Source organism: Bemisia tabaci, chromosome 1 (genome assembly GCF_918797505.1).
Source record: "Bemisia tabaci chromosome 1, PGI_BMITA_v3".
NCBI lineage: Eukaryota > Metazoa > Arthropoda > Insecta > Hemiptera > Aleyrodidae > Bemisia > Bemisia tabaci.
Genome location: NC_092793.1, coordinates 8,799,450 through 8,818,068, shown reverse-complemented (window position 1 = coordinate 8,818,068; position 18,619 = coordinate 8,799,450). Strand labels below are relative to the sequence as shown.

The window sequence follows — 18,619 nt, the reverse complement described above, 5'->3', positions numbered from 1 at the left end:
TTTGAAGATCATGATCTTTAAAGAGAAGAGGAAATCTTCTGAAATGCGTGAGAGTTATGAACAGTTGATGCGAGTGAATCAGGAAAGATATACATGTTTCACATCATGATCTTCAGAGAGTATGTTTTCTGGTTCCAAATCTCCATCCCACCCAGTCTTCCAGTCTTCCCATCCCATTCTTTACCACCCACCCAGTACCTTATATTTTTTTATTTATTTGCGGAAGATACTCACAAATTAAAATTTCTCTAAATTTTTGTGAAGTTCTTTGCAAGACTTGCCTTAGAATCCCCCCCCCCCCCACCATTTTGTTCTGAAGAGAAAAAAAAAATAACAACTAAAGGTATCCAGCCATAGTAGAACTTTAAAAATGACTGAAAAAGAGATGAGACATTTTAAGACTTTCCAGAACGGCAAGAAATCAGAATAAAAATCAGGTGTTTTGATAACTTAACTTTAAAGTATTTTTAAGGGACTTTCAATCAATTAGATGAAGTGAATTGTTAGATTTAGGTGTAGGTGTAGAGTTTATTGGTTGATTGTTTTTTTGTCGGCAACAGTGCTGATGAAACCTGATGGTTATCAAAGAAGGAAATAAAATGACTTAAATAAAGAAATCCAGATTGGTTTATTGAAGGCTACAAACTTTTTACATGATGGATTGGTAACCTTGCAAGAAACAGGAAACAAATACTGAAATATGTAACAAGTGAATTTTGCAATGATATTTACACAGAAAAAAATAAAAGAACAATGTATTTAGAATAAACAAAACAATCTATTCTTTACATATTCCGTTCTGAACATTTATTCCTTTAATGTTTTTTAAATCTTTTTTTCAATCAGAATTAAGTGATACACGTTTAAGAGGATGTTCGTTGAATCACTGTATCATGCCTCGTCTAATCGTATTGCTTCCCTCCAAAGCGAACACGATTAAACTTACATGACTACAATAACAATAACAAAGGCCGAAATATATTTCGGACCTAAAATTAAACACTGGAGGGACTATCACAGATAACATATCCAGCTCTTTAAAATAACTCACCGAACTGAAACCTAAAGATTCGAGCAGCAAGGACTTCATCAGTATTGATAAATTTAACTTAACTCTAAATACTGAAAAATTATACTTCTAACGCATCTTTGTAATCTTGAGTTCTTTTTTACAATAAGTATAAGTTACAAAGCTTAACTGGCTAATGAGAACTTGATAAGAGAGTAGCTATGATGTAAAAAGACCTTTCAGGCTGCTGGGCGAAATCTTCGTTCAGTCTGATGAGAAATTTAAGGGCAGATATTACAAAGCAGAAAAAATTAAATAATTTTCTTAGTTAATCTATGAAGTTTGAAATATAATCAAACGGATACACCAGTTTTTTCCTTTCATTTTATTTTTTTAAGCAACAAATAAAATAGTAAGAAGATGAAGACCTTTTATGATATTCTACGAAACATCTGTCAGACGGCAGTAAAAAATCAACCTCGGCAATACTGATATGATTGCTCAGAGGCATATTCATTGATTTATTCTTAATTCCTCAAAAGAATTGAGAAGTATTAGAAAGTTTGGCTGTTGGGCTTGCGCAATAAGTCAACTTCAGAGTAATAATAAAAATAAATAAATGATGGATGCCTCAGAACAAACACGTCAATAATCGCCTGACTGGTGAGTTTACACAGAACAGTCATTTACACGTGCTTTGTAGAAAAGTGAGCTCCCATATTTTACAACAGTTGGGTAATTTTTTAAATGGCTCTTGCACAAGTTATCAAAAAAGTATTGTTCAGTCATACCTAGTAGATTGTGGTAAAATAATGATGAAAATATATTTATCGAATATTAGTGGGGAGATAACACTATTTACTTCATTATTTGCATTCAAAGGTATGGAAGTGCATACTGTTTTTGATTGCTCATACTTGATCCTCAAGTATCATGTACAAATCCGGATAAAATGACAATTATTTTTCTCTTTTCTTTTTGGAGAAATCTACACTTCATGAAACAAAATTATGGTTCTTGACATGATTTCTCAAAAATGTTCCCCCAAATTATTTTCTTGAATGAAATAAATATTGGTATTTATGTCAAAAATTCAGGCGAGAACAGCACTGGTCACTTTATGATCTTCCTTATTATTACTCCAAAATATGACAGCTTTTTAATGGGGAGTTTGAAAAGCGTACCTTTTTCCATAAATTAATCAATTTTTAAGATTAAATTATTTAAATTGTTAATATTAATGGTTAACTGTGCTCATGGACTAGCTGGGAGAACAATCTTAAACAAAAGAAAAAAAAGGAGTGGATGATAGTGGGAGACCTCAGGTCAACAGGTCCGACAAACAATGCTCACAATTTAAACACAAAATCAGAGCAATTAGATTATCATCACACGCAAACAATCAGAGCCAAAATTCCGAGACATTTTTCGACAGATACATTATATTGAGTATGCAGAGAAGCTCTTTATTGTTCAATTACTATCCAGTGACAGCAATGTAAAATAAAAAAGCAGAGGAGCTATTGATCACAAGGAAAACACTTGACACAGCTACCTCTGAACGAGACCAGACTCGAAAAATTCAACATTTTCAAGTTAAGAGGATGATTATTGTCTATTCTACAGGCATTTCTCTGGGCGACAACAAATGTATCAATGGTGAAAATATATGAGCAAGTTAACCATGTTATCACTTGATTTGAGAATATTGCCAAAAACACTCAATTTAAACAATTTAAAAAACGAATTTTATGCAGTTTTTTTCTTCTATTTTTTCCTTTACTTTCACCAAACCAACCAATGTTGGTGTTCAAGACAGGTTTTGAATGAAATAACTTAATTTCATTGACAGGCAAGAAAATATAGCATTAAAAGTTACCCTGCTCACTCATTTTTGCGGTTAGAGATATCACCGGTTAGAATTTCACATGCCCGCTCCAAAATAAGTATAATCATTTTTAATCCAGATAAGAGTGATCGAGCTTAGTTGAAGAAAAACTGTTTTACTATTTTAACATGTCTCAGAATTTAGGCTGGGTCTTTAACAGATGAACAGAGTCACATTCATTTCGGGGTGACAGAGGAGTTAATAAAATAAAATTATCAGGAAAGGTAATTAAAATTACAAATACATGAATGCATGAGAAAGGGTTGCTATCAAAAAACAATTGAAAAATTCACTTGTAAACCCTCGACAACTCCATGCTGAGGATGACAATTTTAGTACTGGAATTTTGTTCAAAACTATTTCTTATGAAAATTGCTGTGATTTACTGACCCTCCCCCCCCCCCCCCACCATTTTTAAAGGTCTTCAAGAAATTCCTTCACCGTTCCAGATTTTTCAAGTACCGAGCAACCCTATCAAGACTGAAAAATAATTTAGACTAATTACGTTACAAATCGGCCCTGTAATAAAACTAAGGAAAAATTTTAAGATTCAAAGAAGAGAGATTTTCTTAAAATGAATTTTTCAAGTTCCAAATGTTGACTAATAACAAATTCAAAATAATTTAAGACAAAGTTATATACCAGTCATTGGAATCAAAATATTAGTTTTCAGTGGGCTTCCTTTTCAAACAAGGACAATTGAAACTCGTTTTTTCACTGTCATTTCGTCTCAAACAATAAAAAATATGCCTTGAAAAACCATGTGTCGCAGTTAATTGACCCAAGCTTAATAGTAAAATACATAGTAAACACTTACAAAGAAATCTAGATTTTACCGAATTCTGTTAAGGTGATTCGTCCCGGGTTTACGGTGTGGTCCAACAGGTGTAAGATACATTGAACCAATTAAGTAAAAAATCTAGGCAGATTTCGACTTCTTAGCCAAAATAAGGACAATAGTCCTTGCACATGAGCCTAAAGAATGAACAAACGAATTCGAAAAAATCAGAGAAATAAAAGTATGATTCTCCTTGGAAAAAGACATTGCATTCCATACAGTAATCCACCTCTGTATCGAATGCAATGTTTTTCCCAACAAGAATCCGGCCTTCATTTCTCTTAATTTTGTAATTTTCTTGGTTAAGAATGATTTTTTGGGCTAATGCGCAGGGCTGTTGTTCTTTTGGAGCTAAAATTAAAAATCTGCCAAGATTTTTTACTTAATCAATTCTGATCACTTTTGATCACATGAGGGACGAATTACTTCAATTTTCGTTTGTTTATGGTGTAGAACAAACAAAATTATAAACTGGATGTAACAAAAATACAGATAAAGAAGCATCATCGCCTTAGGTAAAGCTTAGGTAAGTGATTAAAACTATTTGAGAGCACGTACATAATGAAATGTGGTTAAATGGTAACAGCTGATGTACCACTATTCCAGCTAACAATGGCTAACAAAAGCAAAAACAAGAGGAAAAAAAGGGGAAAGAACAAAAGTAAAATAAATTAGTTTCGAAGAGTCAAATGTATGGTGAGATAAATGTGACCTACTAATCAGGTTTAACCTTTACAAATGAAATATTTATGTTCTACTTTTGAAAATGAGCTCAAAACTATTACAATACACAGCCTAAATAACCAGTGTAAGCTGCAAAACAGAATGACAAATTATAAAAATGTATTAACTCAAAAAAAGATGTAGGTTGCACAACTCACTATGGTGAATGAAATATTATCTCACAGTTTGAAATGACAAAGTTTCTCCTGTTTCCTGGTTTTCGAAAATAGTACAATAAAAAATAATAGTTTGCCATCAAGGAGTTATTAGAAGCAAGAAAAGTACTTAATTTCTCCTTCCTACTTCAAACCGTTTCTCCATTGCACTTTATTACTTAATCGATTCACACTCTTGTAATTTGTCCATGCATTTTAGGAGACAAGCTTGCAAAAATGTTAAAGTTACTCAATCCATTTACGGTTCAAAGCATTAAAAGGAGAATGGGTCTGAAATTTTAAAAGTAGTAGTGAATAGTTCTGTATCAAAATGATCTATCACTAAAACATTGACGGAGTTTAATAAGCCGCAATAGGCATTGTGCTTTTCATGTGGGACACGCTTTTTTCAACCAGTGCTTAATTCAGAAAGCTATCATACATAGGTTCTTTGTTCAGGGGATTTAAAGGAATCTTTCTGCATTTATCTACGATTTCAATGGACAAAAAATGTACAGTCAAACCTTGTTAAGTTGGAATACATCAGGACAAAGGGCTTTTTGACTTAGCAGGATTCCCGAGTGAATCGAACTCTGTATTGGCAAAACGAAAAAACGGGGCCCAGCCATTATTACCGATTTAGCAGGGTTTCTGATGTAAGCAGGTTCTGACTCAGTGAGGTTTGACTGTTGCAAATAATGAAGCAACTAAGGCACATTAAAGTGACTATGAAATAGAAAGAAAATTGGTTTTGATCTGGGTTTAAAGGTAGAATATAATCTTGTCCTAGGAAAATGAAATGCAGAATTTCCAGCAACATTTGTAGTACATAGTTGGTAAAAAAATATGTACTAGCGCTGGTCGCTCTGAAGTCATTGTACCCATCAAGATCAGCGCATCCAAAAATTACAGACACATTGATACTGAAAGAGTGGAAACGTAGAGCGAGGAAGGGGAGTAAAGCATAATGTAAACAGAAATATTTGATACGGCAAAAAGATACAGCTACATTAAAAGATAACGGAGATCAAGGATCCATCTCCTCAACTCCAAAGTCGGAATGAGAAAGGGCTTTTACCAATTTATATTCATGTACTCGAACTTACAAAATAAAATTAATGAGAAAACTCCACAACTGGGAACTGAAGGCATAAGAGCCTCTTTCAAGTTCTTTTTTGGCATATTCATAAAAGTGACAAATTCTAAATTGAGGGAAGATGAAGAGATATTCCCCCTCCCCCCATGTTTTAGTCGAAATTCAAAAGAGAGGAGGGAATTTAAAAAGTAAAAGAGGGGACACTTTACAGGATCCTTTTATCAGCATGATAACTGAGTAAAAACTGTGAAAAAACACAAGAAAAGAAAGTTTGAAATGATCAGATGCTTGATGCTCATAAATGAATCACACACCTCATGTACAGAGGTTTTGTTTTTTCAACATGGTTCAGTTATATATGATCAATGGTAAAAGTAATTATAAAGAGCCCTACTTACAAAAATTTTATTGTATAAACGTCCCTTGTTCTCCATCTCTTCAAGTGCTAGATTAAGAGGACGAAAAACTTAAGTTGTTTCATAAAAAAGAAAAAAAAGGAAAATAGACAAATATGCAAGCGAGTAAGCATGATTGAACATAAAATGAGAAGGAACTTCATCATGATTGATGACCTGACAAAATCATTGGGAATTAACAATGTTCCCCTACATCAATTCTGAAAATTGATGACCTTTCACATTTAACTTTGGGTGAGGTAAACGGAAGAGACTATACTGCAAAATCCAGTGAAAAATAGATTAGGCATGGACACTGTTCAAATTTTTGGAGGCAATACAGTTTCATCTTGATGCTGAAGAATAGAAGAATAAGAAAGAATGAAGTTGCCTTGTTACAAGAAAAATTATCAAATGGCTTTAAAATTCGGACACGGGTCAAATAAATGAAAAACATAAATTTTTTAAAGATCGTATAAAAGCTTATGCATTCCGTTTCTGCAAAGGGGGGGGGGGGGGGGTAAAGTTGGGTGGTACAGGAAATGAGGAAGAAGGATCGAGTTTCAGCATATGATTCCATCTGGAGAGAAATAACTGGCATTGACATGCCAAACAACTCCTGGAATAGAAATACAAAGTGGTGAGGAAAAGAGTGATAGTGAATTCTTGCTTCCATTTCCACCTTCTGCACTGCACAGAAAGAAGTCCTTCATCAAATCTTCCAGACTTCATGAGCTGCGGCCCATTCATTATTAAAATGTTCAGGCACAAACGCTGAAGTCTTACTGTAAACTTCAAAGGCTAGTTGGCAACGTAACCTCTAAATTTTACCAAGAAAGTAAAAATACAAGAGCTCCAGTGGAGCAACCGGACCTTTTAGTATTGAATGCCAAGGCCTTTGGGAGCCATAGGTGACTAAGTTTATAGTAAGCAAGTTTACACCAAAAGGTTTGTCTCTGTGGGCAGTAAAGCATGGCTTTAATAGATGAAAATTCTAAAAAAATTGATTACTTTTGAGGAAGAAAAAACCTTGCACTTTGACCTGCCAGCGAAGCTCCGACAAATAGAAAATACTGGATCTGCATGATTTCAGTCTTTGATTTAAAAAGTATTACCCTCCCTCAAAAACATGGAGACACATTTCGGAAAATTTTCTTTAAATACTTGAGTATTTTACGAAAGAATAATTCAAACGTAAAAATTGCATTAGAAAGAGCATCTGTTCAAAATTGAATACATGGTTGACAAATTTTGTGAAGCAAAAAACCAATGAGACTTCCCTGGGATCAAACTTACGAATAAATTTTCATTCCTTCAGATGATGGAGATTTTCCTTAATGTTGCCCTCTAAATAAATTGATACTGTTCACTTACTTACAGTGGAAACAACTGTTTGAGAGAGGTCAGGAATGAAGCAAAAGCATGGGATAGAACAGGGAGGGATGGATCGTCATGGAGCCTTGGGATAGGAAGAGACAAACAAGAATAATTATTAGATAGAGCATCAATGATGACCTTTAAAAAATTAAAATTAGAAAAATAATCTCCGTATACATCAAGATCACAGAAGATCAAATTTTTTTAAAAAAATAATTCTACTTTGTTATTTAATGCACGACATATTCTCTTCCGATGCCCCCATTTTAATTGAAGAGGAAATCTCTTGAATCAAAATTAAGAACTACCTTATTAATGTATAATATTATCTCTGTAATGCTGGATTCAAAAGAGAAATGGGGAGATGTCACAAGAGATGTTCAAGCAGTTCCAACAGTTTAATGGGAAGTTCGAAGCAATGATAGTTGCCAACCCTACATCTGTGTCAATCAAGGGTCAGGCTTGTACTCTTCAATTTCAAATGAGTAGAGTTATAATTATGTTCTCCTGAGATGCAGGCCATAGCCTGTATCAAACCATTCTATCTTGGGAGAGACTTGATATACCTGCAGGGCTAATTTCGTCAGTTTCACTGCGCAGTAAAATTTTAAAGTCTACAAAAATCAATACAATGGAGAAGTTTCAAATCTTCATCGAGAAAATTTCCATGAACTAGCTTCAAACACTTGAATTTTCAGCACACTACTTAACTTGATAACGAAAAAGCTCGTAGTGATAATTTACATAGATCAATTGTGGTGTTTTCATTACTGATTCTATCAAAATGCATCAATACGTCAAAGCAAGACTTAAATACTCCTTACAAAACCATAAAGAGGCATAAGACCAAGCTAGAATAAAGATGGATTTATGGAAGATGGGGTTTCTTGATCTTTGTAGATTTCTTTGCACCATCTACCCAAAATTATGATTAGAAACTTTTTTTGGATCTTGAAGTTAAAGTCACACTAAAGTAAGTAGTTTTACTGTTAAAATATACTGTTAATAGACTGGACAATTACTGTTCATGTGTCTTACAGCAAGTTATTTATGACAGGAGATCATGAAAGTGATTTTAGTCTAGCATGTTGGAATATTTTGATTTATACTCATTTCTGCAACTTCACATTTTTATCCAAGAACTTCCACTAAAGAGCTATTTTAAGCCTCAGCTAAGTTAAGCAACAAAAAAATAAAACTAATAGATAAAAGAAGAAGAAAAAATTAAAAAAACAGTACCAGCTTAATATTACTCCATTTGAAAAGAGTCTCTTAGATAATCATTGCATTCAGAATTTAAAATAGCTATTTTAAAATCATCCTAGAATAATTAAAAGTAAAACAATTTAAGACAGAAAAAAAGGAAGTAAATAGAATTATATAACTTGCTTCCATAGTAGGATGATCTTAGCGCACAAATGGAGAGTATGTTTTGGTTCTCCTGCCCTTAAACCTGATTGACTAAAAATGTTTCCCTCACACTTCTACCACAATTGGATTATTTTAATCCATATACGTCATGAGACCTACTACATCCCACTGTCCATCTTTTCTCAGGTAATGTAGCATAATTGGTGACAAGATACCTAGAGAAGAACGGAGCCATTTATTGATTTAGTATCTAAATATATGTACACTGTAAACACTAAAATTTTGGACATAAAACTTACAATGCCTTTATTCCAAGAGATTTTTCTTCTTTTTTCCTTGAATTTAAATGCCAAAATTGAGCTGCATGAGGTATGGATTAAATTAATCAACTTTAGTAAAAATTTGCAGAAAAAATTCTTAATTGAATCCTAATGGTTTAAGAAGTGAGAGCACATTATCAGCATACTTAAATTTTAGGCCGCCCTACTTTGTAAGCACGGAGGATCGTAAGGTGGGAATTTTAAGATTCTCTATGAACGTCCCAGACTTGATTTCTCTTTCAAATCTACTTGACTAGAAACATCCTAAAAGAACTTCAGATCTTCCCTAAAAAATTATCCCTCCTCATAACCACCTTAAGGCATTTAAAGCAAGTTCCAAGGAGTCAAAGAATTTTCCAGACTCATGTTAGAATTTCTGCCTTAAGTATTATCTTCAAAGTGCAAATAAAAAACTACCTTAATACGAAAAGTCCAGGTTACCTGCTTACAAAGATGTATTATTTGGTGAAAAAAAAGCGCAATGCTTATAAAATTATAAATAATGAATAAAATTAAGTTCTTAGTTGACCAAATACTTCCACATTAAGATCGAAACAATGAGTAGGGATCAGCATTAAAAAAAGCCAATAAGACAAGTACCATGACACTTAGAGAAATTTCTTACTACTACCTTCTGTCCTTTGATTCTGACAAGAAGTCTGAACGAGGTGTATTTGCTGAGTCTTCTTCTAAGAAAGAAATCATTGGATTACTTTGGTAAAGACACTTCTTGAGTGTCTTGTTAGCCTTTTGTCAGACATTAGTTTGACAGAGGGCTAACAATGACAGTGATAAGTTTTCCTTACGATCAATATTGTCCACACGAACACTTAATTGAAAAGAAAAAATAGGTTTTTAATTGGTATGGACAATGATGACCCAAAGAAAGACTTTACACTGGAATTCCCCATGGAAATATAATATTTTGTACCCAAAGAATAAATCACTATAAAAGCACATTGGTTGTGAGTGGGTTTCACAATGGTTTTAAATAAAACCTACAAAGCAGATGTTAAACCTATTTTGCAACCTTGAAGTTTAAAAGCAAACTGAGCTACCATTCAGTTATACTCTGAAAACAAATTAAAAAAAAAATAAATAAAAAAAAAATACAACAAGAGATAGAAAACTCTTTCTTTTTTGTTTTTTTTAATTATGAAAGGAAACCGAGAAAAATAATGAACAGAGTAACAGTTAGCAAGATGATGATGAACGATGGATGGTAGCTTTTACATTTTCCAAGATATTGGTTACACTCTGCTGAGTGAGTGGCAGATTTCGGTAACTTCACAAGTAATCCTCATGGAAATTTACTCCGCCACATTTCCACAGGTAAGTGAAAAAAGATAGTGTTAATTTATAAATGTTCCAAAATTTAGCATGCTTTCTGAAGAAGAATGAAAGTTTGATTGAATATGTATCCTGTGTTCAAGAAAAATCACTCTGGCGGAGAAGGGGTGGGATCACATAGCAGAGCTCAATGTTTTTCGATTTGAAAAGACTGCTGTTACAGAATTCAATTTTTATGAAATCAAAAGAAAAGTGCTTTCAACAACAAGCAATGAACTCAAACTCCTTTGAAGTGAATTTGGTTGAATCAAGACTGAAATTATGGAGAAAAACGAAAGCTTTTCAAAAACTGAAAAATGAAAAGTTAATAATTAATTGAAGATAAAGGGAAAATCGCTCAATGACAGTAATAATTTCTGTCGGCTCATCTTCCACTTACAGAATGAAAGCTGCCTATGCATCACAAATGAGTGCATCAAATTTAAAATACGGTTCATAAGGTATGAGATGAGGTTTCATATCCTGCTACATTATATTGAAGCTGGATTTTTCAACCACTTGGTACATCATGCCTACATTAAAGAGCTTCAAAAAGTGAATTTCATTTTCTATTCCTTTTAACTGTTGTCCTTCAATTTGTTGACTATCTTGCCCAGTTTCATTGAATTGAAAATTGAAAAATGAGTACTAAACATATTGTCTCCATGAAAACAAAAAACAAAAAACTAGGTAAAGATTTCACAAACAAACTAAGTAAAACAGAAGATAAAATAATTTCCTAGCTACGAGTGAAGTCCAACATATTAGGATTCGTTACAGTATCCTTGTGTACTGTGGTAAAAGCCAAACTGTTATTGAATAAGTGGGAATTAGATGATATGGCTGGTAATTCCCGGCCAACATTACTAACCCAAGATTCCGGCTCCGACACCGAAGGAGGTCCGGGTTGACTGTATTTAAGTCCGTCTTCTTTTGGGTGATACTTCTCTGCAAGGATAGTTTTTGAATCGTAGCATTTACTTGATATTAACATATATTTAAAAAATTCATACGTGGACCAGCAAATCGCTGTTGAGGGCATCTGGAATAAAACTCGGGCTCGCAAACCTCTGAAATATCCGAATGGTCCTCCTAGTCTGTACACAGCTTTGATTGCATTCACCAACCCTGATATCTTCCGCTGTGGAGAGTAAAATAAATCTCATTTACAAGAAAGAAAATGAAAAGAAGGTGTAACTCAATTATCTAATATGATACACATGGACTTACAAATATGTATCTAAGTCTGCTGAAATATAGGAATTTTTGATTTTAAAAAAAAAATCAACAAGTAAAATTTTCCAGAGAAACTGAACAGTTAGGCATACTAGGCTCCTTTTGATATGGCACTGTCTAGTTGCATCGTTGATTTTCTAATCTCCTTCAATAGAGACAACTTTTTTGACAAGCTTGCAAAAAAAAAAATGCTCCTTAACCCACCGAGCATATTTTGCGAGATCCCTTGATTAACATTCATTTTACGAGGACATACTTTGCTTACGTAAATATTACCTATGGATTATTAGTATCAAAATATTTTTGAAAAGCTGAAAAATTTCCTTTTCATTCAACATTGTCACTTCACACTTTTACAAAAATTCAAAAGATGATACCATTTCCCCTTGAATTTTTCCTTTTGGTCATTTCTAAAATTCGAAGCTGCCGACAGGTGATAAAAAACGATTAAGCTGCTTGCAAATCTTTTTGGAAACGGGAAAGGGTAAAACTGAAGTCTAATTTTGTTATTTTGATAAGTGTCTGCAGCTGCCTAATGAGTGCTTGATAATACACCAAACTTCTGTGGCCTTGGCGCAGCGAGGATTAAATAATGCAATTAAAGGTCCCTTGCAATTCCAACAATTTATACTCAAACTTGAAAAAGTGGCAAGAGTTACTCACCTCTCCTTCCTGCGTATTCAACAGAGTTTTACAAACATCTAGGGGGGTTGTCACTGCTGCAGCTACTCCTCCTGCGATAGCACCTGAGACCATGTGCGCAGTTGGTTTGTACGTTCGTTCGGGGTTCATGAAGTTCGTTGCTGTTTCGTAAGTCATGAAATGAATACTCTGAAATGGGATGTTCATCATAAGTTGCGTAGTGTAAGATCTATAGAATGCTTTGACGCCTTCAGTCTGATAAGTGCGTTGAATGCAATCGACTATTGATTTGTATGGACTGTTGAACATCTGCAACCTTTGCTTGACGACTAGAGTGAGAATGAAAGCATTAAAATATTAGTTTAAAATACAGGAGAAAGTAAACATTGTACCCACAGAAACAGAGGAGCATTAGGGATGCAGAAAATGCCTGATCTCGCGATCAATAGATGGCGGCAAATGTGAGGCAAATCTTGGATCCTTAGGCAATTTTTAAAAAAAATTTATTCTCTTCTTAATACTACAAAATGGTAAGGCGAACCGCATATTTTCCATGAAATCATATGTTAGGCTGTGAGACGAATTGGTAATATGCCTTCAGTTAAAAATTCTGGATCGCAGCAAAATATCTGCGTTTTGGAATTTTCTGCACCCCTAAGGAGCATAAGATGAGCATTGCGTGCTTTGCAAAGGGATGACTTCTATATTTTCGAAGAAACATGCATTATGCTGACTCAACATTTGACTGATTGTTTCTTCTCATAAATTTTATTCACTAAGGACTAATCAGGTTCAAAAATTGTACGCACCAACAAACCTAAAAAAGAGTGATAAGCCTCTTATGGAAATTACTTTTTGGTCAAACTTTGGAGTGGAATCAAATGATAACACTCAGGTTGGTTTTAAGAAGTTTTGAAACTATAAATCATGAGCTTTTAAAAATTTTACTTCAATTAAGAGAATGCATAAGAATTAGAATGAAGAGATATAGAAAAACATTCATGAAAAGAGAAGCTAGCAAGAAAAAAATGTTTTCGGAAATGATTCTGAGATGATGATAGTCCTTCATTTTCGACAACAAGTAATCGTACTTCTCAAAAGCAATAACCACACAGCTTCTGACCGGCTAAAAAATTAATGCAAAACTTACCATCAGTGGGAGTCATGACTCCATCATGGATTACTGTGGATACGCAACCGGCAGCTCCTGTAAAATCAAAGAGACTTTATGAGAAAGAAGGTGACAAAAGAATTACGAAAAGAAGAAGAAAAAATACATATTACCATTCATTCAAAGTACTCTGTGCACTTGAGAACAGAATGTTAGGACAGAAACATATCAGGACAGGACAAAATCATGAGGAAAAATTCGAGCCACTAGAGTTCAAAAAATACTCAACACACGCTCAACAAGCACACGTCCCTGTTAGCGCTAACACATGGGGGTTGGGAGAGGGAGAAAATAATAATCGAATCAACACTACTAAGAGGTTGTCTCCACGCTAGAGTGATGAGAAATTAACATAAAACATTAAACAAAAATATATATTGTTTTCTGACTAACACACCTAGATGAACTAAAGTATGTGGTTAAAACTGAAAGAGAGAAGAGCGATAAGCATACAAATTTCTGATTGACAACTTGTAAATGCATCTCTACTCTTATAGTCCCCCATAAGAAGGAACACTTCTCGCCTGCGCTGTTCCTGTATTAATGGAAACTTTTTTTTCTTTATTAGGGGAATTTTTCTGAAAATTATAGCGTTTTTTCTTACAAGTGCAAAGAAAAACCACAGGAAATTTCAGGTAAAGTCATGAGATAGCCCTCTTTCAGAAAAATAAAATGTTGATAACAAATACTGAAACAGCGCAATCAAGATATGTTTCTTTATACAGGAGACAACGCTTTAAACAGTAACAATTCTTGCAAGTTGGTAATACTGTTTTTCTGTCATTTAAATCCTTAAAAACTATATTACCCTAAATGAGGCAATCTGCCTTGATAAATACAAACTGTTTCAAGGAAATTTAAAAGAACAAAACCCAGAGTTACCGATTAGCCAGAGTTACCACTGACTCCAAATTGAAAATAAAAGGTTCTGTTGAAAGTTTGTCTTAAAAAGTTCTTTCAGGCAAAGCAAATTAATAATTATTAATAAAATTCTAGTAAAAAAGGGAGGAAGTACTACAAAAAGTTTATGAACCGATAATAAAGAGCTTGAATTTAACAGTTACACAGTTGAAAAAGGTCAATTGTGATAAGATATAATTGACCTTACCTACTTACTGGTCAAAGATCAATGATCTGTGATAAATTATTCACACTCTTTCATTGTAATCTGAGCACCTAAAATAAATTATATGAAGGAAAGATAGTTTTTACACAGGTGTAAAATTTGGGCGGAGGATGAACTTCAAAAAAATAATACACCTACTTAAAATTTTTTTCCAATATATTTTGGAGTCAAAGGATTAACTTGATTAATCTCATGAAATCAGTGAGCTCCTGTCTTTAACTAAAACTGCAACATTTTTTACAACAGGAAAGACAGGAGAACAACACAGAAAACCTATCCTTGAGGGGATTAACCTCAAAAGGAATACTCAACATTTATAAAGGTAAGAAGAATGATGCCCTTTCGAAAGAAGCACAAAATACTCAGGAAGGATCTGCTCTCTTTGGCTGTACTTGCAACACAACCAATGAGAGGGTTGCTAGCAGATCCTCTTTCAAAGATTGGGAGAATAAATGTATGAAGTTAGAGGCTGCATTTCTTCAAAAGTTAAGGGTTCATTCTTATAATTTTCTCGCTTATAGGAGGATGAAAGCTTCAAACTACTTATTTCTTGAACAGACACCTTGTAACTAATCACCAGATGCAGTAAAAAAATGTGAATGTCAATGGAATGAGACAGGTGAGTGAAAGTTGACACTGGCATCTCTGAATGTTAAAACTTCAACAGTTCGAACTGATGATGAGTTCCTGCAGTGACTCATTGAAAATTGATTTCAATTCAAATGAGCAGATGACTCTTACATTAATCCTCGATAATCACTGTTTGAAATTCATTAGGCATGGTTGATTTCCTTATATCAACAAACATTGAGGGTGACCCAATGACTCATCAAAGTCAATGACTGATCCAAATTCCAAATGATGGAAGAAAAATTGAACATGATGTGACTTGACTGCAGTGCAAAAACAAAGTACTGTGATCCTAGGAGACTAAGGCTACAAGGCTACAGTAAGAGTAGTACCAAACTGCTAAAAAATTCTCTCCCTCTCCCTTTCGTCATTATCTTTGGAGACGTCTTAAAAAAGGATTATTTTATGATGACGGTGTTCGAGTTCAGGCCCATTTGGCTCATGTCTTTTCTTTTAATGACGCATGGATGACCAAACCATGGATGATCATGACCAAACGACCAATCCAATCGCGATAAAAATGTGAAGGCCGCAGGAAAGGCGTTTTGGAAATGTGAAGACTGAGAAGGGGTTTTAAAATGTAAAGGCCATGAGAGGGGGTTTGTGATAACTTAATTATTATTTTGGTACAATGGGCCTGTTGCAAACTTCTGCTAGAGCAAAAATAAGAGTTGCTCCTTAAGATAATGTCTCAAAAATCACGAAGGGCGCATCGGCAAACTCTGAAATGCACTCCGAACTTCACAATCTGCGTAAGAAATTTGCGTTTTTTTAAGATTCCTGCTTCAAAAAGGATACTACAGCACAGGTGAACATTTCGTTAGAGGAGTCGTTCCATTCAATCACTGCTCAACATGGTCGACGCTTCCGCGCGCACGTTGAGGAGAGCACGAGGTCAATCAAGGCGGATATCTATCAACACGAGAAAAATGTGAATGTAAGCAAGCCGATTGTTATCAGGTGGTTAGAATCATCGTCCCGTCTTATGTGTTTTGGCGGATTGGCGTAGGCTATGTTGAATATTGCGCAGTATCCTTGTGAGCAGAGGTTGGATGGAATGACTCTTCTAATGAAATGTCCACCTATGCCAAGGTATTGTTTTAGAAGCGGGAAACTCGAAAAAACGCAAATTTCTTACGCAAACTGTGAAGTAAGGAGTGCATTTCAGACTTTGCCGATGCGCTCATCGTGATTTTTGAGACACTTTCTATGAGTGACAACTCTCATTTTTGCTCTAGCAAAATTTTGCAACAGGCCCATTTATGAATTTTAAGGGCGCCGTACTATGAGCAAAGGAAAATATTAAGCGAACTGCTTTGTTTCCAAGGAAATATTCAAGCACACTGAAAAATATGAAGGAAATGGTTGAGCATTTTATTTTATGTGTAGAGAAAGTTTTAAATAAAGCGTAAACAATGTAAAGGTGAAAAACTTTAAGCACCCTTGCGGAGGGCCAAATGCCAATGGTGATAAATGCATTATTGGATCATATCCCAGGAGAGTATGTTCTTTTCCAGTGTTCATATTATTTTATAGGTCCTTGCGGTCCACCCTGTTGCCGCTCAGAACCGTTGCTCTCCCATGCCGATGCAGTCAGTTGTTTGCCTTCTGCGATGGCAACTCAGCAACCAGAGGAATCAGAACAACAGCTGCATTGGTTCCACAACTTACAACAGCAGCCCCCCCTGCAATGGAGGAGCATATCCGGCTTAGTGAACTGCGTGGGCATCAGGCCTGCCAAAGGGCAAAGTTTGCACCAAGTGACAGGTGAGAGCCGCAGGGCAAGCGAGATGGGTAAGTGAGCGGTCTGTGTACTTCCCTTCGAGTAATCATTCAGTTTAAAATGCGCTTAATAATTCTGGTAAATTTAGATTCACTTACCATATGAAAATGCATCATTCATGAAGTGCCTCGAAGTGAGGTTATCTTTTATGGCTTCATAACAGGAAAAGTAGATGGCATGAGCAGGCCCAGCTCCCATCACAACAACACCAATTCCTTTCACAGGCCGCCATACTCCTTCTGTGGTTACCATTCGAAAAAATACATCCCTGATTCCTGTCACCCCTGTGTTGGCTGCTGGAGAGAGACTCTGCATTCTCGTCTGAAATCATATGACGTCGAGAGAGATTAGACCAGGGTTTAGAAAAAGAAAATTAGGGTTGATAATTTGATGAAATTGAGATTCCCTTGCAAAAAATGAAAATGATTCAGAGTGTAGGAGATCGACAAGTTGTTTGACATGCTTGTCATTTCCTTCCGACAAGATTGATGGATATTCTTACCGCAAGAAGGGCTTGGTTCGGTTGTCGGAAACTTGGCAAGAAAGCATATTATTTGATTTTACAGGAGTTAACGTCTTCATCAGGGGTGGTTTAAGGTTTAATCTAACACTAACCCTACCTACAGAGACAATTTTAGCTTTAAATAGAGAAAAAGCAGCTGTTTGTATATGACAATCAGCACAAGTGACCTTTAGAACATCTATACTGGGTTGCACAAGACCAAGTGGGTTAAAGTAAAAATTTTGCAGTCACTGTAGGAAATGACCGAGCCATCCTATAGGTGTAGATATAAAATCAGTGCAAGATGACATTGAATGAATAGTGCTCTGCGAAAAAAGGGAAAGTGGACTACGTAGATGGAAAGATCAATGTTAGCCATTGCCTAGGTTAGAGCATGAGTGAAAGGTCACTAGAAGACAGCAAGAAGAGCTTTCGTGGACAAATGCTTGAACCTCATCATTTGGCCGGTTCATCATGGCTCTTTCGCATAAACTTTAGGATGAGAGAATGTTCGAACCTTCACAGAATCCATGGGGTACATGATGCAGTGCTCCATAATCCCAGCAAAGGCACCTGCCGTCATGTGGGCAAGAACGTTATTCGTGGGGAGAGTTTCATAATCCTCAAAGCTCATAATAGTCTTTGGAGGCGAACTATCACAGGAGAGGATTCGAAATCCTTTACAAAATTGAATCACTTCCCGAGATATACTTGGAATTTAGAATGTAATTTGACCGATGAAAACCTAAGACATCCTCAGGCAAGAAAAAGTGCACCTCGAAATTCAGATTACAACATGCAGTCAATGCTGTTTTTGTTGTTGCTTAATTTTTTGCTGATTGCCATACGTGACAAAAATACACTACCAGAGAACGAGTGATTTTTTATTTATGTGGGTGAATTTAATGGCTTGAAAACAAATTATTAGAATTATTTAGTTAGTTTGCAAGATATTAAAGTTCAGTGCAGGTATAAAAATGAGAATATTGCAAAAAAAATATTGTTTGTTTTAGAGTAAAGAAGTATAT

The 18,619-nt window shown here is 35.0% G+C and overlaps 1 protein-coding gene across 4 annotated transcripts; it reads right to left on the bottom strand.

Annotated features, from left to right (window-relative positions):
- Nucleotides 1–609: 609 nt before the first annotated feature.
- On the bottom strand, nt 610–18,404 carry mfrn (mitochondrial iron transporter mitoferrin). Of its 4 annotated transcripts, XR_002009717.2 has the most exons (7): nt 18,109–18,404; nt 17,188–17,410; nt 13,530–13,586; nt 12,401–12,708; nt 11,373–11,642; nt 7,483–7,563; nt 610–6,723 (listed from the first exon to the last, which is right to left on the bottom strand). XR_002009717.2 is itself a non-coding variant. In XM_019054947.2 (6 exons), exons 1-6 carry the CDS (start codon nt 18,223–18,225, stop codon nt 7,555–7,557), a joined length of 984 nt encoding a protein of 327 aa, XP_018910492.1. In that variant the 5' UTR covers nt 18,226–18,404; the 3' UTR covers nt 610–7,554. The 4 variants fall into 4 exon arrangements, 2 of the variants coding, with proteins under 2 accessions (XP_018910492.1, XP_018910484.1); XR_011900904.1 differs by having other exon boundaries at nt 7,483–11,642; XM_019054947.2 differs by having other exon boundaries at nt 610–7,563.
- Nucleotides 18,405–18,619: the final 215 nt, after the last annotated feature.

What these genes read in the sequence shown, in the direction of transcription:
- mfrn (XM_019054939.2), bottom strand. Translation starts at nt 18,225, where the DNA reads ATGAGCTTTGAGGATTATGAAACTCTCCCCACGAATAACGTTCTTGCC. An exon ending in ACCCCATGGATTCTGTGAAG is followed by an intron (nt 17,411 to 18,108) that starts GTTCGAACATTC and finishes ATATGATTTCAG; the next exon opens with ACGAGAATGCAGAGTCTCTC. An exon ending in TGAATACGCAGGAAGGAGAG is followed by an intron (nt 11,643 to 12,400) that starts GTGAGTAACTCT and finishes TACTCTCCACAG; the next exon opens with CGGAAGATATCAGGGTTGGT.